Here is a 19966-nt window from a genome sequence, read left to right on the forward strand (position 1 = left end):
TCTCTATGTTTTTGAATCTAATTACCCTGTAAGATATCTACCATCCTGATTTTACAGGGGGGATTTCTTCATTTCTATTTACTTCTATTTTTATTAAAAGTCTTCTTGTAAGAAAACTGAATGCTTTTTCATTGTTCTCAGATCCAAGGGTTTGGGTCTGCGGCCACCTATGCAAATTGGTGAGGCTTTTTATCCAACATTTCCAAGGAAAGGGGGGGGGTGCAAGTGTTGGGAGGATTGTTCATTGTTCTTAAGATCCAAGGGTCTGGGTCTGTAGTCACCTAGGCAAATTGGTGAGGCTTTTTACCAAACCTTGTCCAGGAAGTGGGGTGCAAGGTTTTGGGAAGTATTTGGGGGGGAAAGACGCGTCCAAACAGCTCTTCCCCAGTAACCAGTATTAGTTTGGTGGTGGTAGCGGCCAATCCAAGGACAACGGGTGGAATATTTTGTACCTTGGGGAAGTTTTGTCCTAAGCTGGTAAAGATAAGCTTAGGAGGTTTTTCATGCAGGTCCCCACATCTGTACCCTAGAGTTCAGAGTGGGGGAGGAACCTTGACAGGAGGTCAAGGTATGCAAACCAGTCACTTGGATCTACTGTTGTTGTTGCTGCTGCTGCTGAGGTAACCATCCTGAATCTATGTGTCTGGATGAAGGTGTTCAGTATTCTGAGATCCAAAATAGGTCTCCACCCTACCTTCTTGGACACTAAAGCATTTTGAGTAAAAAACCCTTCACACTTGGGGGAACAGAACTGGTTCTATATCTTCTAGTTGTAAAAGAGATTCTACCTCCTTTCTTAAAAAACTTCTTGTGAGAGGGGTCCCTGAAAAGGGACAGGAAAGTGGGTGGGGTGGAGGAATGGATTATTACTTCTAATGCCCATTTGTCTGATGTAAACTTTCCCATGAGTCTTTGTAAATGGAAAGATGGTCTCCAAATGGTGAAGTAGAAGGGTAATGCAGCTGTAAATTCAAACAGTGAAGTGGTTCACAGCTCTCAACCAATGTGAAGTGAGGTAATATCTTTTATTAGACCAATTTCTGCTGGTGAGAGAGACAAGCTTTCAAGCTACACAGACCTTTTCCTCGGGTCATCACCTGCCTGAGGAAGAGCTCTGTGTAGCTTGAAAGCTTATCTCTCTCGCCAACAGAAGTTAGTACAATGAAAGATATTACCTCACCCACCTTGTCTCTCTAGTATCCTGGGACTGACACAGCTACAACACTGCATACAAAATGAGTGCTTGCCAGATGTGGAAGATTGTGTTGTTGCAGTTGCAGATGTGGAAGGTCTATTCTTCTGGAATTTAGATCTCCTTCTAGGTGGCTACGATGCCCTGTGATAGGCTGGAATTTGAACTAGATGAGATCTTTGGTATGTTTGTGAACTGCTGTATTTTCTTTTGCTAGCAAAACTATAAATCCTGAATGAAGGAAGCATTGCCCTCAGATCTTTTAAAGAGTGTCACAGTCATGGTTTGAGGCCGAAGGGATCCATCAGATTACCTAGTCTGACTTCCCGTATATCCCTGGCCACCAATGCCACGCAGTGCCCACAACCTAATGACCGAAATTAGACCAAAGTATTACTGTCCAAAGGAGATTAAACTACTATGTGCCACAAGCAGAAAATAGGAGGCACAAAGGCGCACTAATGCCTGAGGCCCCTGCAGTGGCAGGGAAATGATTAAGTGAGATATACTAAGTTAATGCTAGCAAATTACCATTACCCCACACTGCAGAGGAAGGTGAAAAACCCCTACGGCCACTGCCAATCTGACCTGGAGGAAAATTCCTTCCCGACTCCACGTATGGCAATCAATTAGACCCTGGGCATGTAAGCAAGAACCCACCAGGCACGCACCTGAGAGAGAGAATGCTCAGTGCAACCTCAGAGTCTTGGCACTCCCTTTCCAATGTCCCATCTTCAGCCGTGGCCATCCCTGATGCTTCAGAGGGGGGAGATAAACTAACATACAATGGAGAAATCTTTTCCTGCCTCCTGCAGGTGGAGAGGTTTGTCCCTGGTATCACTAAGCAGTTTTGTCCCATCAAATGAGATATTCTATACAGTATTCTGGACCTCTTTTAGGATTCCAGAACATTGCAGCCACAATGCCCAGTTTATCACTAGTGCTGTTGCCATACAGCAGGACACTAACTGCCACATCCAATGAAGCTTGCAGTGATGCTTTGGTAATAAGATGACCCTCCACAATAATTGCCTAAAACTCTCCTTTTTTTTTACTAAGATATTCAATAAAAGATGTGAATTATTATGGTTGAGATAATTGTATTTAGCAATGATAGCTTGATAATTTGCCACTCTAAATTGCAGAGAAGCCAACAACAACAACCAAAAAACCCCTCTTTCAGCCTAATAAATTCAAACATTTTTGGTAGTTAGCATGAGATAGTCTTGGAGTGGTGTTGCTTATTGAGCTCATTCACAGCATCCATCACCAACGAATTCAGCATTGGGTGTGCAAATAGGTATTCTGTCTCTTTCACAGGCACATAACATTTTTTGTCTGCACTCTTGCACATTGGAGGTGCAGTCACTGGGGGATGCCACAATGTTTAGGTGGTTCAAGAAAGGCTTCATTCATTGGTGGAATTACTTTGTCTTAGGGCATGGTGTGGAGTATATCTACCAGCTGATGGTGCATTTCCTGAACCTCCTCCAATGAAAACTGTAAAATCTCAGCTACTCTCTTGAAACATCTGAAGTCATCTCAAAAGGCAGGAGGAGAAGGCATTCTTGTCTCATCAGACAAAGAGTAAGATATATTGGCTGCTGGCGGTGTTTCCTCATCTGGTCCCATCTCTTGCTCTTCAAAAAAACTCCTTTTGCTGAGGAGATAGATGAGAAGGGTGTTGTGCTATAGCTGGTTTTCTCCTCTGATTCTCCCTATCTGGAGGTCTAGACACCCAAGGATAGTGCTCTCCAGCCATTAGGAAGAAACAGCATGTCAGCTAATGCAAGTGACAAGAAGCGAGAACACTGTGGGGAAAAGGATCTGAGTACTGTCAGGCTTTCTAAAATCAAGGAGTTAATTATCCAGGAACTCTATTCCTTTACAGTTATATAGAATTGTAACCCAGGAAATTAATCCAACTGCGAACTGACCTTGTTGACATGTGGTACACCATTACATCTAGTACAAACAGGGGGAGACTATCCTTTGTTCAGAGTAATAATTGATATAAGGGTTTGAAGGAAATGTTAATAAATTTAACTTTTCTCTAGCAACAACCATAATAATCTTGTTATGGATAGTTTTGGCTAGAAGGAGCCAGCTTTGAAAATTTAAAAACGCATTGAGCACAAATATTGACATGAAATAAACTTGTAAAGCTAAAAGCTATACAGCAATTTAAAGTGGGCTCCCAGGCTTACCATCCTAGAGAAATTCAACCAAACACTAATAAATTCTCTCTGCCTATTTCACATATGTTTTCACTATTACTGAGATCTATGGATGAAAAGTGCTACACAAGTACTAGGTAATTATATATTATTAAAGTATTTTTATCATTAAATACTTTGCAAATAGAGTGCCTTGGTGTTGAGTGCCTGAGTGTCTCAGGATTAGCTAGGAGAACAGGTTACTGTGGGCTATTCTTCTCACTTCCTAGTCATACTGAAATCAGTAGATCCTTACCTTCTGGAAAACAGTTATCAGGTTTCTTTAAGTATTCAGCTAGCTCAGGGATCTGTTTCAGAAGCTCCTCAGGATTTGTCAGATCCACTGTGCTGCCTTCAGAACAGCTGATGTCATCAAGTTGCTACACAATAAAAGACAATGCATCAATTTTCCCTTAATGAAGTCATTGTGCTTTAAAATAAACTGCATAAGTACATTGGTGAACAGTTATAATTAAGGGAAATATTCAAAAATATAAAATTTAGTTGGGTACTGTACTTATTAACAACATGGCAGTCCTGGAATGGCCTCTTGCTTTACAGTGTGTGTGATCCCCAAAAAATCTCCACATCAATTCAAACGGAAGTCAAAGTTATATTTAAAAGGAACCAGATTAATCACTCTAGTAAAGCTCACAAATGGGAATGATTCCAATTTCTCTGCATTCAAGTACATGTGGTTTTCAAACATGGATAGGCTTTAAAACACTCTACTAGCTTGGGCTGAAAACAATTAAAACAGAGGACAACACATGAAAAAATAGAGAAGGCAAAAAGAGAAAATATAATTTTCATCAAAGGACTACTTTGTAGAGCTCTAAAACTTTCTGTTCAGAATGAAACTATGAAATGCCCATGGTAGTTTACATGAAATAGCATATGTAATCACATCATGTATTCTTCTCTAGCACAGACTTCCATCCTATTTCATTATATTTAGGATGTCACACCACTAGAGATGTGTGAATAACTCATAACTAATAATTTATTCAATTATTTTTACTGTTTCCAAATTGCATATATTCATTGTTCAAAATTACTCTCCAAAATATTTCTGTGAATAATCATTGGACTTTAGTTTATTTGTGAGCAATTCATTTGAAATATTCTGTGTTTGAAATTTGAGCTGTTTTGATTAGTCTCACAGGCCACATGGTATGTTTCCTTTCTCTGACCGAAGGAGCAATTTTCAAAGCTGAATACTCATGATTACATATACAACATTCACTTAAAGTTGTTCCAACTCAAAAAGAAAGAACACGCTGCACACACCAGAATTTTCTGGGACAATCTTTTAACACCTCTTTATTTCAATAATTCAGATTTAAAGAAAAATAAAGTAGGTAATGTTAATTTTATAGTGACCTTTTTAATAAAATTATTTCAGTAACTCAGGACTATTTCTCTTCCTATTAATGTTTTATATCAATACTTAGAAATACAGCATTGTGCCATTTGCATTCACTGAAATCCACTTACTCTACCCTTCATCAGTGAGACAGAATACTTCAAGATAAATACTACTAATGCAACTAAATTTAGTAATGTTATGATCCAATTGTGAACACTTATGTGGCTAAGATATCTGGGGACTCCCATAACTGGAGTTGCAGCTAGCAAGGGATGTGAAGGGTAACAAAAAGGGTTTCTACAGGTATGTTAGCAACAAGAAGGTGGTCAGGGAAAGTGTGGGACCTTTACTGAATGGGGGAGGCAATCTAGTGACAGATGATGTGGAAAAAGCTGAAGTATTCAATGCTTTTTTTGCCTCGGTCTTCACAGACAACGTCAGCTCCCAGACTGCTATACTGGGCTGCACGGTATGGGGAGGAGGTGAGCAGCCCTCAATAGTGAAAGAACAGGTTAAGGACTATTTAGAAAAGCTGAACAGGCAAAAGTGCCTGGGGCCAGACACAATGCACCCAAGGGTGCTGAGGGAGTTGGCTGATGTGATTGCAGAGCCATTGGCCGTTATCTCTGAAAACTCATGGTGATCGGGGGAGGTCCTGGATGATTGGAAAAAGGCAAATATAGTGCCCATCTTTAAAAAAGGGAAGAAGGAGAATCCAGGGAACTACAGACTGGTCAGCCTCACCTCAGTCCCCAAAAAAATCATGGAGCAGGTCCTCAAGGAATCCATTTTGAAGCACTTGGAGGAGAGGAAGGTGATCAGGAACAGTCAACATGGATTCACCAAGGGCAAGTCATGCCTGACCAACCTGATTGCCTTCTGTGATGAGATAACTGGCTCTGTGGATATGGGGAAAGTGGTGGACATGATATACCTTGACTTTAGCAAAGCTTTTGATATGGTCTCGTACAGTATTCTTGCCAGCAAGTTAAAGTAGTATGGATTGGGTGAATGGACTATAAGGTGGATAGAAAGCTGGCTAGATCTTCAGGCTCAATGGGTAGTGATCAATGGTTCGATGTCTAGTTGGTAGCAGGTATCAAGCAGAGTGCCCTGTGGGTTGGTTCTGGGGCTGATTTTGTTCAACATCTTCATTAATGATCTGGATGATGGGATAGATTGCACCCTCAGCAAGTTTGTAGATGACATGAAGCTGGGGGGGGGGAGGTAGATATGCTGTAGGGTAGGGATAGGGTCCAGAGTGACCTAGACAAATTGGAGAACTGGGCCAAAAGAAATCTGATGAGGTTCAACAAGGACAAGTGCAGAGTCCTGCACTTAGGATGAAGAATCATATGCACACCTACAGGCTGGGACCGACTGGCTGAGCGGCAGTTCTGCAGAAAAGGACCTGGGGATTACAGTGGATGAGAAGCTGGATATGAGTCAACAGTGTGCCCTTGTTGCCAAGAAGGCTAAAGGCATATTAGGCTGTATTAGTAGGAGCATTGCCAGCAGATTAAGGGAAGTGATTATTCCCCTCTATTTGGCACTGGGGAGGCCAAATCTGGAGTATTGCATCCAGTTTTGGGCCCCCCACTACAGAAAGGATGGGGACAAATTGGAGAGAGTCCAGCAGAGGGCAATGAAAATGAATAGGGGGCTGGGGCACATGACTTATGAGGAGAGGCTGAAGGAACTGGGCTTATTTAGTCTGCAGAAAAGAAGAGTGGGGGGGGGATTTGATAGCAGCTTTTAACTACCTGAAGGGGGGGGGAGGGACACGTTCCAAAGAGGATTGAGCTATGCTGTTCTCAGAGATGACAGAACAAGGAGCAATGGTCTCAAGTTTCAGTGGGGGAGGTCTAGGTTGGATATTAGGAAAAACTATTTCACTAGGAGGCTAGTGAAGCACTGGAATATGTTACCTAGGGAGGTGGTGGAATCTCCATCCTTAGAGGTTTTTAAGGCCTGGCTTGCCAAAGCAGTGGCTGGGATGATTTAGTTGGTGTTGGTCCTGCTTTGAGCAGGTGGTTGGACTGGATGACCTCCTGAGGTCTCTTCCAACCCTAATCTTCTATGATCCTTTGACTAGTAAATTAGAGAGTTCTTGTGCATTAACACAAAATAGGGTAATAAATACAAAATTTAAAGTACAAATTATTTCTTGATTAATGATCTTTATAAATTCTGAAAAAATAAAACAGATATAAAGGAAATCAACTAATGTTCGTGATTCCATGTTAGATATGAACACAGTGTTACCTCTTTTTGTAGTAGAGATGATGATCCAGCCTTCCATTGTTTACCTATGTTAAACTCATTTAAGTCTTCAGAGAAAATCGCAGATCCTTTACACCAAGCTCCTGATCTTTTACTTTGTTCTCCCCTCTGTCTCTGGTGGTTTTCCTGCTGAAGATAATCTTAGATGTGTTTATTTTATTTTCTCTTTTCTTTTTGGTGGCAGAGGGACGGCACACATAATTTTAAGGGAGAATGCTCCAAATGGAACATAAAGCACCTTGAACGGCTCGTTTTCAGTATCTTTATTTTTACAGAAAGAAATAAAGGAGGGGAAAGTTTTCATCGGTGACCTAAAATAAATTAAGAAACCCACAGTTTAGCCAGGCCTGATCCAAAGCCTACTGATGTCAGTGGGAATCTTTGCATCTGGACTTAGCGAGGAACTCAGTATAACTATGTAGCAGCCTTCAGGACCAGAAGGGGAACATTTTAGAGTCATAGTCAGTCATGACTCCATAGGTAAAAGGGAACTGCAAAAATTCAGACAAACATAAAGAAATGTCATTCTATACACTATAATATAATAAGCATAAGTTGACAGAGCCATTCCTTTCTTAACCCATTAATCTTCTTCTAAAGATTATTTTCTGGGACATGTTGATAGGACAAAAAAGAAGGTGAGGCCTCCTTGTTAAAAATTCACAATTTGAGCCCTTGACATTATGTACTTTATCCAAGAAATAAATTTTCTCTCCACCAGGTTACTGATACTGAACATAGATGAGAAAGTTACTCTCCTTGTGCAGTAACTGAGGTTCTTCAAGATGTGTGTCCCTGTGGGTGCTCCACTTCAGATGTCTGTGCGTCCTGGCACCGTTGATTGGAGATTTACGGTAGCAGTGTCTGTGTGCTCACAGTAGGCGTCTCGTGGTGCTGCATCTAGCATGCGCACAACCCAAGCCTTCCAGTTCCTTCTCTACCGCAGATTCCCAACTGCGAACTCTGAAGTAGAGGAAAGGAGAGCTTCTCTTCTTCTTCAAGTGCTGTCCCTGGAGGTGTTCCACTTCGGGTGACTGTAGAGCAGTGCCCCTCAGAAGGCAGGAGGGCCTTCGGGTTCATTTGAGTCATAGAGGTAAGTATGGTTAGGCCAACTATGGTGACAGCCCTGGAGTCCGGAGTGATTGCATAGTGCTCAGTGAACGTGTGGACAGAAGCCCAAGTGGCCGCCCTACAAATCTCTAATATCGAAACATTGTTGTGGAACGCTATTGAGGTAGAAATCAATTGTATGGAATGCTCTCTGATGTGCGCATGAGGGTCCATGTTCCAAATACGATAGCACTGTTGAATGCATGGGGAGATCCATTTAGACAATCTCTGAGTGGATATTGTGCAGCCTTTAGAACGCTCTGTAGTAGAAACAAACAGTCTAGGAGATTTTCGGGAAGGTTTGGTCCTTCCCAGATAAAACACTAATGCATGCCTAACGTCCAATGTATGCAAAATGGCCACTGCTGGAGTGCTGTGAGGCTTGGGATAGAACATGGGAAGATGGATTGGTTGGTTCATATGGAAGGCTGATGTTACTTTTGGTAGGAATCTTGGGTGCGGATGTAGCATGACCTTATCTTTAGAGAATATTGTGTACAGAGGATTGATATGAGCTCCCCTATCTCACTCACCTATCTGGCGGAAGTAATAGCAACCAAAAAGGCCACTTTCATGGACAAATGCAGCAGGGAGTAGGTGGCTAAGGGTTCCAATGGTAGTCTGGTGAGGCATTTCAATACCAGACTGAGGTCCCAGGCCAGGGTAGGTTGACAAACTTCTGGGTAAATGTTCTGGAGACCCATTTAGTAATTGGGTGTGCGAAGATCGAGGTCCTGTCAATCTCATGATGGAATGCAGTAATGGCTGCAAGATGGACTTTGGTTGAGCTCATTGCTAAACCTGATCGATTCTGCTCCAGTAGGTATTCCAACACTAATGACAGTGGTGCTGTGGAGGCTGTCAAGTGTATTTCTTGACACCAGGAGGAGAATATCTTCCATTTTTTAAGGTAAGTATTACATGTGGTCATCTTCCTGCTGTTTAGTAGCACGAGTTTAACTTGTTCTGAGCAGGCTAGTTTGCCAGGATGGAACCATGCAGGAGCCATGCTTGTAGGTGGAGTTTCTCTCGATTCAGGGAAAGTGTGCGAGCATTGTTCTGAGACAGCAGGTTCAGATGATGAGGAAGAGCTCAAGGGGTGCATATCGCTATGCGCATCAGGTAAGGGTACCATGCTTGTCTGGGCCATGTCAGGACTATGAGGATAACCTTGGCCTTGTCTGTTCTTATGTTGTGTATCACATGTGATATCAGTGGAATTGGTGGGAAAGCATACATGAGGTGTGCATTCCATGTGATGAGAAAGCTGTCCCCCAGTGACCGGGGTCCCATTCCCGCTCTCAAGTGGAACGTTGCGCATTTGTGGTTCATTGGGGATGTGAACAAGTCGATGCGGGGAGGGCCCACTGGTGGAAAATGGACAGCAAGACTCCCCCATTCATGGTCTTGAGAGAAGTACCTACTTAGTGTGTCTGCAATTGCGTTCTGACAGCCGGGAAGATATGAGGCAAAAATGTTTATGTTGTGGTATTTGCACCAGTTCCTCAGTTTCATGGCTTTGGTGCATACCAAGTGTGATCGAGCGCCTCCTTGGCGACTGATGTAAAACATGCATGCAATGTTGTCGATCATGATGTGCATGAATTTGTTCTTTATGTGATGTAGGAAATGTCTGCAGACATTGCGGACTGTGCTTAGCTCTAGTAGATTGATATGATGAGTCTCTAGGTAGGCTGTGCTTGCTGGGTACGTATACTGAGCTCAACCAGCCCTGTAGGTAGCACATATGTAGTCTTGCGTGTTGTACCACAAATGTTGTGGCCACCATGTGTCCTAGCAGTTGCTGGACAGTACAAGCTGGTATTTTGGTGCTGAACTGTACCTCTGACATAAGGTTTGTCAGAGTTGTGAATCTGTTCAGGGGCAGAGATGCCTTGGCTTCTATGGCATCGAGATGTGCCCCAACAAAGTCCAGTTGTTGGACAGGGATTAGAGTGGATTTTCATTCATTTATCTCTACCTTAGATCCCTGAATTGTGTAATTGTCATCTGGACTGAGTACAGTACTTCTTGTTGAGTTGGGCCTTTGAAAAGACAATCGTCCTGGTAAGGGAAAATCTTTATTCCCTGTTTGCGTAGATGTGCTGCTACTACTGCTAGGTTTTTGGAGAAAACTCTTGGTGCCAGTACTCTGTACTGGAAGTGTTTGTGTCCTACTGTGAAATACAGGAATTTCCTGTGAGAAGGGTATATGGTAATATGAAAATAAGCATCTTGGAGGTCAAGGGCTGAAAACCAGTCCCGCTTTTGCAGCACTGGAAGTATCGTGCCCAGTGTCACCATCTTGAACTTCTGAGTGTGTACGAACTTGTTGAGTTTCCTGAGATCCAAGATAGGTCTCCATCCCCCATTCTTCTTCTGGGTCAAGAAGTAGTATACGCCTCCCCAAGAACACGAACACACAAAGAGTGTCTGCCCGAAATGGGCATTGCTTCATGGCAGGAGCCGCATTGCTTAAAGCCTGCGGAGCCAGACATCTTAATGGTTAACCGCCCCCAGTGTGGGGAGGATAAACTTAAACTTTGGGGGGTGATTAGGGGTAATAAAAACTAACACTACACTAACTACACCCTTCTATATGACTAACTAATTACATTATTTTTTTTCCAACAGGTTTGGAAGAATGATGAACATTGCCCCAGGGCTCCGTCTTCAGCTGAGGACAGTTGAGAAGGAACTGCAGGGCTCGGGTTGTGTGTACGCTAGACGCGGCACCAATGGCACTGCGCGACCTGCGAGGACACTGCTACCATAAATCTTCAATTGACGTCGCCAGGATGCCCTGATACCTGAAGTGGAAGAGCCACAGGGACTCCAAGAGACAGAAAATTGACCAAACCTCTTGGTAAGTTCTTCCAATGGGTAATTACCCTCACTTTTGAAAAATTACATTTTAGTTCTCTTTTGATTTTTTCTAAATTCATCTTCCTGCAACTGGATCATGCTATGCCTTTGCCAGCTCCATTAAAGAGCCTGTAGTCTCAAACACCTTTTCCTGACTAGGTTTCTTACCTGTTTACTGTTCTCCATTTCTGTGAATGTACTTGGATTATCATCATCATCTTCATAGTCCTCACTATCAGATTCTGCCTCAGCAATCGGGACGCAGACAAACATGTTGGGGTTGGTGATAAAATCTTCAAGAATGCTAACTGAGCATTGTTCTCCATTTTTCTCAGTCACATTGTTACTGTGATTTTCTTTACACTTCTTCCCTTCTTTCCCAATCTCCACACATGTGTTCTCAGCAGCTAATTTAATTTTCTTTTTGGTGACTTTCTTTGGATGCCGGAGCTTTCCACAACAGTAATCCCATGTTGAGTGTTTCAGCAAGCGAAGTCCTTTGTGGATCCGAGCAAATGCAATCTGAAGGTTGTTCATCTCTGCATCATCTTCAGGTGCTTGAAGGTTGTCAGCACTGAAGGAGTTCAGCAGTAGTGCAATGAACAGATTGAGAACCTGAAAATAATTGAAGTGAAAAGAAAATCATGGCAATATAATTTTGAAATTTAAATAGGAGGCTTGAAGATTAGTCAGTTTCTAAACAATTTGTTCTTAATGCATCAACCTTAAGACAAAACAAAATTATGGTTCATAAAATTATTTTTCATAGAGCATGTTTAGATCTCAAAAGGGCATGTTTTCATGATCCTCCAAAAAATAAAAAACAAAAAACATTTTTGTGGCATAAAACTGACCCTTTCTGTAATACAGGCCTGTGTATGAAAATCACACAATTTTACTGCAACATGTTTTAAAATGTTAATAATAGTAATGGTAAATTAATAATAAATTGTGGTCATGACTATATAGTGAAGACTGAGTGGAGTTTTGCTCTTCAAACAAGAATTTAATCTTTTTATATTTGTATGAAGAATACTCTGCATCTTCCCCAAAATCACAGCATTTACTCTTTGAGTATTAAATGAATTGTCTGAGCATTTGCAAGTAAATCCATTAATATATGAGTTAAAATTACACAAAAAATGTAGCACTCTCTGTCAGCACTTCTTGTCTTAAATGTTTTCAATTCATGTATTATCTATCTATGCAAAACTTGGCAGAGATAAATCTTGAGTTTAAAAAGTCAAAACATGGAACGCCCAGGTACAGCACACAAAGAGCCTTACCTTGGCCCTGTGGTGATACGTGGAGGGGGAAAAAAGATTAAACAAATCTTACACGTCTTTTAAAATCACTTTAATCTAACCTGGGACAATAAGCATTAAAATACATCAATATTTTTATGGTTATTGCCTGGCATCACTATAGGAAAGAGTTAGGTTGTTTGGGTGCATTAACTATGCATTTCCTTATCTTAATATGTTTAGATTTCCCTTAAGTTTATCCTGAATCCTGAATGTTCTGTTTATAAAGTTTGTTTTGGGGATGGTTGCAACATTCTTAAAATGTTTATTACCTTTAAAACACTGTTATGCACCCTTCTGCTTAACATATTGTTTGTCTGGGAATAAATTCTAATAGTATCAGCTGTGAAGGATGAGTTGATGAAGGAGGGAAGATTTTATGGCAGCTGGAAGGATGTTGGTGAGAAGGTGGTCCGGGAGACAGTGTCTCTGAGGGAACTGGGAAGAGTATGGAATTTGCAGACAATTCACCAAGTGCATATTGGGATCCACCAGGTGCTGCAGCTTATGAGGCCTAGCAACTGAAGAACGTTTAATGTTTGCCTCAGAGTCAGTCTCCTGGGAGCACTTCCAAGTGGAGTAAAAGAAATAAAAGTTGGTGTATCATTACGTTCCATCAATTCCTTGAGGGGGAGACAATTACAAAGTTACTGATATATATAATTATGGGGGCACGGTTCCTTTCGCTGGCCAGAATTGGCAAAAGGAAGCTGGAGATGATTTGTACAGTAGAACTATCACCCCCTGTATTAGGCTAAGAGCACAGATTCAGCATAGTAAAGACTAGTAAGGGCCTGATTTTAGTCTCATGATGGTTTTCTTAAGGGAAACGCCATCAGACCTGAGTGGAATTGCTTCGGATTTGCATTGGGTCCAAAACCCACACTAAATAAATCTACCCCTTCCTTGGTGTTTAAACCCTTCGGGTGCTGGTTATCAAGTCCCCTGATGGACATTCTTTAGCTGAACAGAGCCCCCAGATTATTTATGATGCTTTGCTTTCGGACAGACGGTCATCCCCAGGTGGGTATCATACATCCCCTCACCCTGCTGCCACAAAAGATTTCTGACAACTGTAAGTTCCATCCAGGACTCCCTACGAGCTCTGTGGGAAGAAGATGCACTAATTAACATGTCCTTCACCCATCCTGATTCTCCTCTGCCCACATTTAGAGCTGTGCAGGTCAGCCATGAACCTCACATCTCCAAGCAGACTTCCACCAGAGAGAGACTGGCAGCTCCCACAACCCAGATTCCACTGGTGGAACCCAAGTTACACTGTCCACTTCCCTTTTCTCATTCCCAGGCTCCTATGTATTTCTGGCTTTACTGCACTAAGCTTCTCTAAAAAGAGATCACTGCCAGCTCCAATCTACTATTTTAAAATGTAAAATGAGAATTTTTGGTCATGATCCTCCTCGCACTTCCTCCAATGGAGTAACTCCTGACACTGGTGTAAGCAAAAGAAGCATCAGGTCTTGTACCCCCTTATGAGTCTTTTTTTATATATATTAATTCTGCACTATGTTTGCAAATGTGGGAGTATGCGTGGGAGGATGCCATGTAAACATCCTAGGCTGATGTTTTTCATTCTCTCTGAATATCCTGGGTTTGTAATGCTTGTTTTGGGGATAAATTAAAACATCTTTATAATATTTGGGGCTCTTAAATTACTGATATGTACTTTCAAACTTACTTCCAGATTAAGGTTTTTATTATTCCCACACAAAATACAATGTTCACATCTTAATATTTGTTTAAAAACAAACAAACAAACAAACAAGATTCCACTGATTCGCAGAAAGCCGACAAAAGTAATTCAAATTTTGGAAACGAAAATTTCATCTGAGAGTTAGTTTTCTCTCAGGAACTCTACTTTTACGGTAGGGCAACAACACTAATTTTAGTGTATTTACTTCTGATTTAGCGTATTTACTTCTGATTTAGCCTACTATAAGAAAGAGGAAAAGCAGATCCAATGTCTTGCATCTAAAGAGAACTAAATTATGAGCCTGCATTGAGCTATGTTCTGACAGAATCCTGATTTCAGTGGGTTCATGTGTGGGCCCAGGAATTGCCTGCAAATAACTCAGTAGAGAAACAAGTTCTTAAACAAAAAACAGGTTGTGATATATTCTCAAAAGGAGTTAGGTTCCTACTTTCTATTTAGGCGTCTAACTCCCATTGAAATCAATGGAAACTATTAAAAATAAAGTTAGGCTCCTAACTTCCATTATCTATCAGTAACTTCCACTGATTTCAACAGAAATTAGGAGCCTAAGTAGACAGTTGGAGCCTAACTCCTTTTGAGCATTCAGCCCTTCGTGATTATTTCCAAAGTCTTGAGATGAAAAAGAAAATTGTTGCTAGTAATTTTTTTCTGTTAGAAAATTGTTCCTCATTGGAATGAATACTGGTCTGTGAAAAGGTTCAGTGATGCAATATTGAAAAAGTGTCTTATTTTAAATATGAACATGAGTTCCACATGTGAAAGATAAATAGGGGATTTACTAGAGCACAATTGACATGGTGTGGCTCCTTTACCACCATCTGTAGGAGACCTACCATTCATAGAAAGACAAGTCAGTAGATTATGCAGTGTTTTGTAGCTGTATTGGTCCCAGGATATTAGAGAGACAAGGTGGATGAGGTAATATCTTTTACTGGAACAACTTCTGTTGGTGAAAGAGACAAGCTTTTGAATTTACACAGATCTCTTCTTCAGGTCTGCTGAATCCAGACCTGAGGAAGAGCTCTGTGTAAGCTCCAAAGCTTGTCTCTCTCACCAACAGAAGTTGGTCCAATAAAAAATATTACCTCACCTACCTTATCTCTATAAGTCAGTATATTGTATACTCTACAGGCAATAAAAAGAGAAACGTATCTGGAAACTCACCACTAGGTTTCCTATCACCATGGCCAGCAAGAAGACAATAAGGCATAATGGTTGCTCAGCTACCACCATACAATCCCACATGGTTTCAAGCCATTCTCCACACAGAATTCGGAATATAATAAGGAATGAGTGGAAAAAATCCATTGTATGCCAACGTGGCTTGCAATCCTTACTTATTTTATAGGCATGTTCTTTGTAGCTTTTACCGAAAAGTTGCATTCCTACTACAGCAAAAATAAAGACTATGATCACCAGAACCAGGGTAAGGTTACCCACGGCACCCACTGAGTTACCAATGATTTTAATAAGTGTATTCAAAGTCGTCCAGGACTTTGCCAGTTTGAAGACCCTCAGCTGTGTATAAACATAAAACATAGCATTAGACAACAGAAGATTAGATATTCTTCATTTTGCACTGTTTAAAAATGGTTAAAAAAAACATTATGCAGACATTTCAAACTACTCAAACACTATGAAATGTAGGGTATTTTAAGTCAGTATATGATCCATGTAATATAGACTACTGATTTGTTTATATGTTATATCTTTGTCACCTTCTCTTCATCTGTGTGTCTTTTAGCACAATGATACCACAATCCTGGTTGTGGTCTTTCCACAATTCCATAACATAAATGTTTACCATACCACTAGTAGCAATTTATTAGCACCTTCCATTGTGAGTTTCTCAGGCAAGCAAGCTGTTGCATTTCCTTCTTCCTGCACTTTCACATCTTCTAGAATCAGAACTTAAGTTCCTGTTTATCATAATCTGTACTTTAGTTCCATTTTCAATAACCAAATATTTACATGCAAATGTCCTGAATTTTAGAGATGCTGAGCACCCACAATTCCCACGGACTTAAACAGGAGTCATAGCTGTTCAGCACCTCTGTAAATCAGGCCAAGGATCTATCTTAAGTTTTTATAGCATCCATCACCACAGTATCACAGACACTAAACAAGCAAGCCACATAAAGTATATGCTTAATTTTAAGCATGTGACTTCAATGGCTCTTCTTACATGCTTAAAATTAAGCATGTGCTTAAAGGACTTTGCTCGATTAGGGTCTACATGTTGATGCAGAAAGGTAATCACTTATCTGTAATTCTTGTTCTTTGTATTTATAGAAGTTATAACATCTCATGACACTTAGGATCTCTGCCTCTGGCAAATGTCAGCCTGTAATCTTTTAAAAAGTCAGTTCCTTGCCATTTTGAAAATAAAATGGTAACAACAACAACATATAATTCTGAGCTGGTGAATAATGATCTATTACAACCACAGTACAATGTATTCAGAAAATAATAATAGGTAAGTAACTTTCTTCAAAGATAAATGTTATGATAGATCTCCAATCTTGATGAATACAATTCTTATGGGATCTTTTTCAGAAATCCTAATTAATCAAAAAGAAAAAAATTACCACAAAGAAGAACCAGTAACAAGTATGACTGACAAGGTGGCAACAGTAGACTGGTACAGCAAAGGGGGAAATAAATAAATGGGAAAATGGGTGCCTATATAGTTTATATATAGATACAATACATCTCTGTTTGTGCATTGGGAGAAAGTAAGATACCTTCAAACAAATCACAAAATACCCGCTAAATTTCCAATTCAGGAAAGCACTTGAGCTGACACTTAAATCCATCCCTATTCAAGAAAGCACTTAAGCATGTGTTTAACTGACACACACATACTTAAGTGCTTTCTGGAATAGGGATGCCTTTCCTAAATTTGTGTTTAGGAGACATCCTAAAAACATTTAAATGAGGATGCCTGTTATATCCTCCTTTTGTCTACCCAATCCATCACACAGGCCTCAATCCTGCGAACAGTTACACACAAGAGTAATTCCAAGTCTCTTGATGTGTGTAAAGTTACATGATGGAGTGTTTGTAGGAGTGGGGCCTGAGGCCTAGATTCAGAAAAACATCCTCATTCTTTCATGTGGGCACTATAAAATAATAATCTTAGCCCGAGACTGTTTGGTTTATTTGAAAAGCTCACACATTTCTCTCTCTCAGGGTCAGATGCCTATATTTCAAAAGTTATATAGAGTTTTTGTCACATGATTTGCTTTTCTTTTCAGCCATTCCTTTAATTTTGACACGTTTTCTCCTCAGAAGCTGCTTGCTGTGATGGTCTCTGACAAGCAGAAGAACAACTTGCAAAAAGTACATCATGGGAGAAGGAACTAGTTGACAACACTAAATATTGTTGCTGGAGATGGTATAGCAGTTGCTGTTGCAATAGTTAATATGAAGAACAGCAACTTTCCATTCCAAACTGAAATGAGGTAAGGATGGGGAAACATGCATTTTGAAGATTTCATGAACCTGAAACACTATTTCAGGGGTTTGTAGGATTTACCAGAAAAAATTGAGTTTGCAAACCATTTTCACTTTAAATTAAAAATCACATCTTTCCCAAGATTGTTTTATTTGTTTTTTTAAAAAGTGTTTCTAGCTAAAAAGAAGATTGCAATATAGTGTATGAATAGATAAACCAACCACCTCCCTAAAATCTAGGATAGCACAAGTGTATAGGGATTATACAGTATAAATATGTCTTTATTCCATTTTTTCTCCTCCATTTCTTCCTTCTCAGTTTCTCTGAATTTGTTTTTCATTCTTTTCATTCTCTCCTCCAACATTAACTATATCTTAACTTTGGATATTTCTTGTACTCCTTTTATTCCATGTTTTTAAATCATCTCACAGTGAAATACAAATGCTATATTTGTTTGTCAAAGTTTTAAATGGGTTTGAAATTAGACAAAATGAGTTTCCAGTTCCTAATATGAGGGTGTAGAAATTGCACTGAATGAGGGAACTAAAATCCTCTCTATTGTATTCATGCAAAAAAAGTTTTATGAGACTGAATATATATGAGCCATTACCAGTTTGAAGGAACGTAAAACTAACAGGTTTCCTCGTTCTTTTCTTCCTTTACCTTTGGTGGGTAAACTCAGGTCGATTAAGCTTATAGTGACAATTAAGCTGTCAAAAATATTCCAGCGGTGCTGAAAATAGTAGTAGGGATCTAGAGCAATGATTTTCAAGACCATTTCTGCAGTAAAAATTCCAGTAAAGACCTATGATAAAAGAAACAGTAAGTCATGTCTGCCTAAAAGGTACTGTGAGCACATCTCTCTAGACCAGTGGTTCCCAAACTCGTTCCGCTGCTTGTGCAGGGAAAGCCCCTGGCGGGCTGGGCCAATTTGTTTACCTGCTGTGTTTGGCCGATCGGGGCCGCGGTTCGCTGCTCCAGGCCAACGAGAGCTGCTGGAAGCGGCGGCCAGTACGTCCCTTGGCCCACAAATGTAGTAGCATAGATATAGGTACATCAGTAAAGTCTGAACAGCAAACCCTACTTTTATCATGTATATCATAAAACCCAGGGTTGTGAGTTCAATCCTCCAGGGGGCCATTTCGGGATATGGGGTAAAAATTGGGGATTGGTCCTGCTTTGAGCAGGGGGTTGGACTAGATGACCTCCTGAGGTCCCTTCCAACCCTGATATTCTATGATTCTATGATTGTCAACAAAAATTCTAGCCTTGTCTGCTCATATTCTAAAGGATGTTTAGAACTACTGTGAAACAAGAGTAACATTTGGGAATCCCATATCCCAGAAATTAACAGACAGAGAATGAATAAATGAATCTTTTGTTCTTACCACCATTCTTTGTATCCTGGGTAGAAATACACATAAATTCATTCTTGATAGTGAATGTCAGAATTCACTTACCTTGTTGCCTACGTCAAGCATGAATTTTAAATTTCTTCTCATTTTATAGTGCTCTAGTGCCATGAAGATCGTATTCATCACGATGCAAAAAGTGATGGTGAGGTCAGTAAATGGATCCATTACTAAAATTGTCACCTTTTTCTTGATTCTCAACCACAGTGGACAACAGTCCCAAATAAGATATTTTAGGGCAAAGTCCTTCAAGCGGGCAGGGCATTTCTGTTGCGATTCTTCAAGTTACAAATGACAAAGAAAACAAACCAATAACCAGGTAATTAGTGCTGTCCTATGTGACAAGAGAAGAACGGCAACTAATGAAAGCACAGAAAAATGAAACCCAAAACCCATCACATCTTCTTGAGCCTTTTTCCAATCATATCATTCATTTTCTATATACTCTCTCAGCACTCTCTCAGCCTTCCATTCTTTTTTTAAACAAACCCCAGATCAGTGAATTAATATTTAAACTCATTCTCTTCAGACAAGGCCTGATTCAAAATCCACTGAATTTCAATGGGCTTTTAATCAGAACCTTATTCATTTTAGACATACATTCCTATTGTCTACAACACTGGAAAAATATGACTGGGGTGACACCTTGCTTTCTAATTCGCCAAGAAATATAAAAATTAAAACTACTTTTGTGCTTTCTCCCCCACTTGTATAGAATACATTTTGTGTGCAATATCACTAATAACCATGTTGAATGCAACAAACAGCTCAGTGATTGATTAGTGCCAAAGTGAAACAGTATTACAGTTACATTTTGATTAGGTCTAATTCACATGCACATGTAAACACTCCTGTATTTTCCAAAAGTTTCAGGTCACTTAAAGTCTAAATACCAGAGGCAAAACTCAGTACAAACACATAGGCAACATTTATTAAGCTCCAGACTGCCAGTAGATTTGGACAGGGTTATTGAAACTGAAAGTAAGGTTAACAGCTATCTTGGAGGATCTCATTGAGTGATGGAAA

General features: G+C 40.3%; 1 protein-coding gene across 1 annotated transcript in view; it reads right to left on the reverse strand.

Annotated features, from left to right (window-relative positions):
* Positions 1-19966, reverse strand: part of LOC140907821 (sodium channel protein type 5 subunit alpha-like) — a 186195-nt gene that overhangs the window by 41413 nt on the left and 124816 nt on the right. Inside the window, exons 15-20 of the mRNA XM_073334668.1 lie at positions 18989-19218; positions 18139-18333; positions 15236-15589; positions 11204-11650; positions 7043-7189; positions 3665-3788 (exon numbers count right to left, since the gene is read on the reverse strand). Of these exons, the coding sequence (XP_073190769.1) occupies positions 3665-3788; positions 7043-7189; positions 11204-11650; positions 15236-15589; positions 18139-18333; positions 18989-19218 (1497 nt within the window). The remainder of the gene's footprint in view (positions 1-3664; positions 3789-7042; positions 7190-11203; positions 11651-15235; positions 15590-18138; positions 18334-18988; positions 19219-19966) is intronic.

This window comes from Lepidochelys kempii, chromosome 2, assembly GCF_965140265.1.
Source record: "Lepidochelys kempii isolate rLepKem1 chromosome 2, rLepKem1.hap2, whole genome shotgun sequence".
Taxonomy (NCBI): domain Eukaryota; kingdom Metazoa; phylum Chordata; order Testudines; family Cheloniidae; genus Lepidochelys; species Lepidochelys kempii.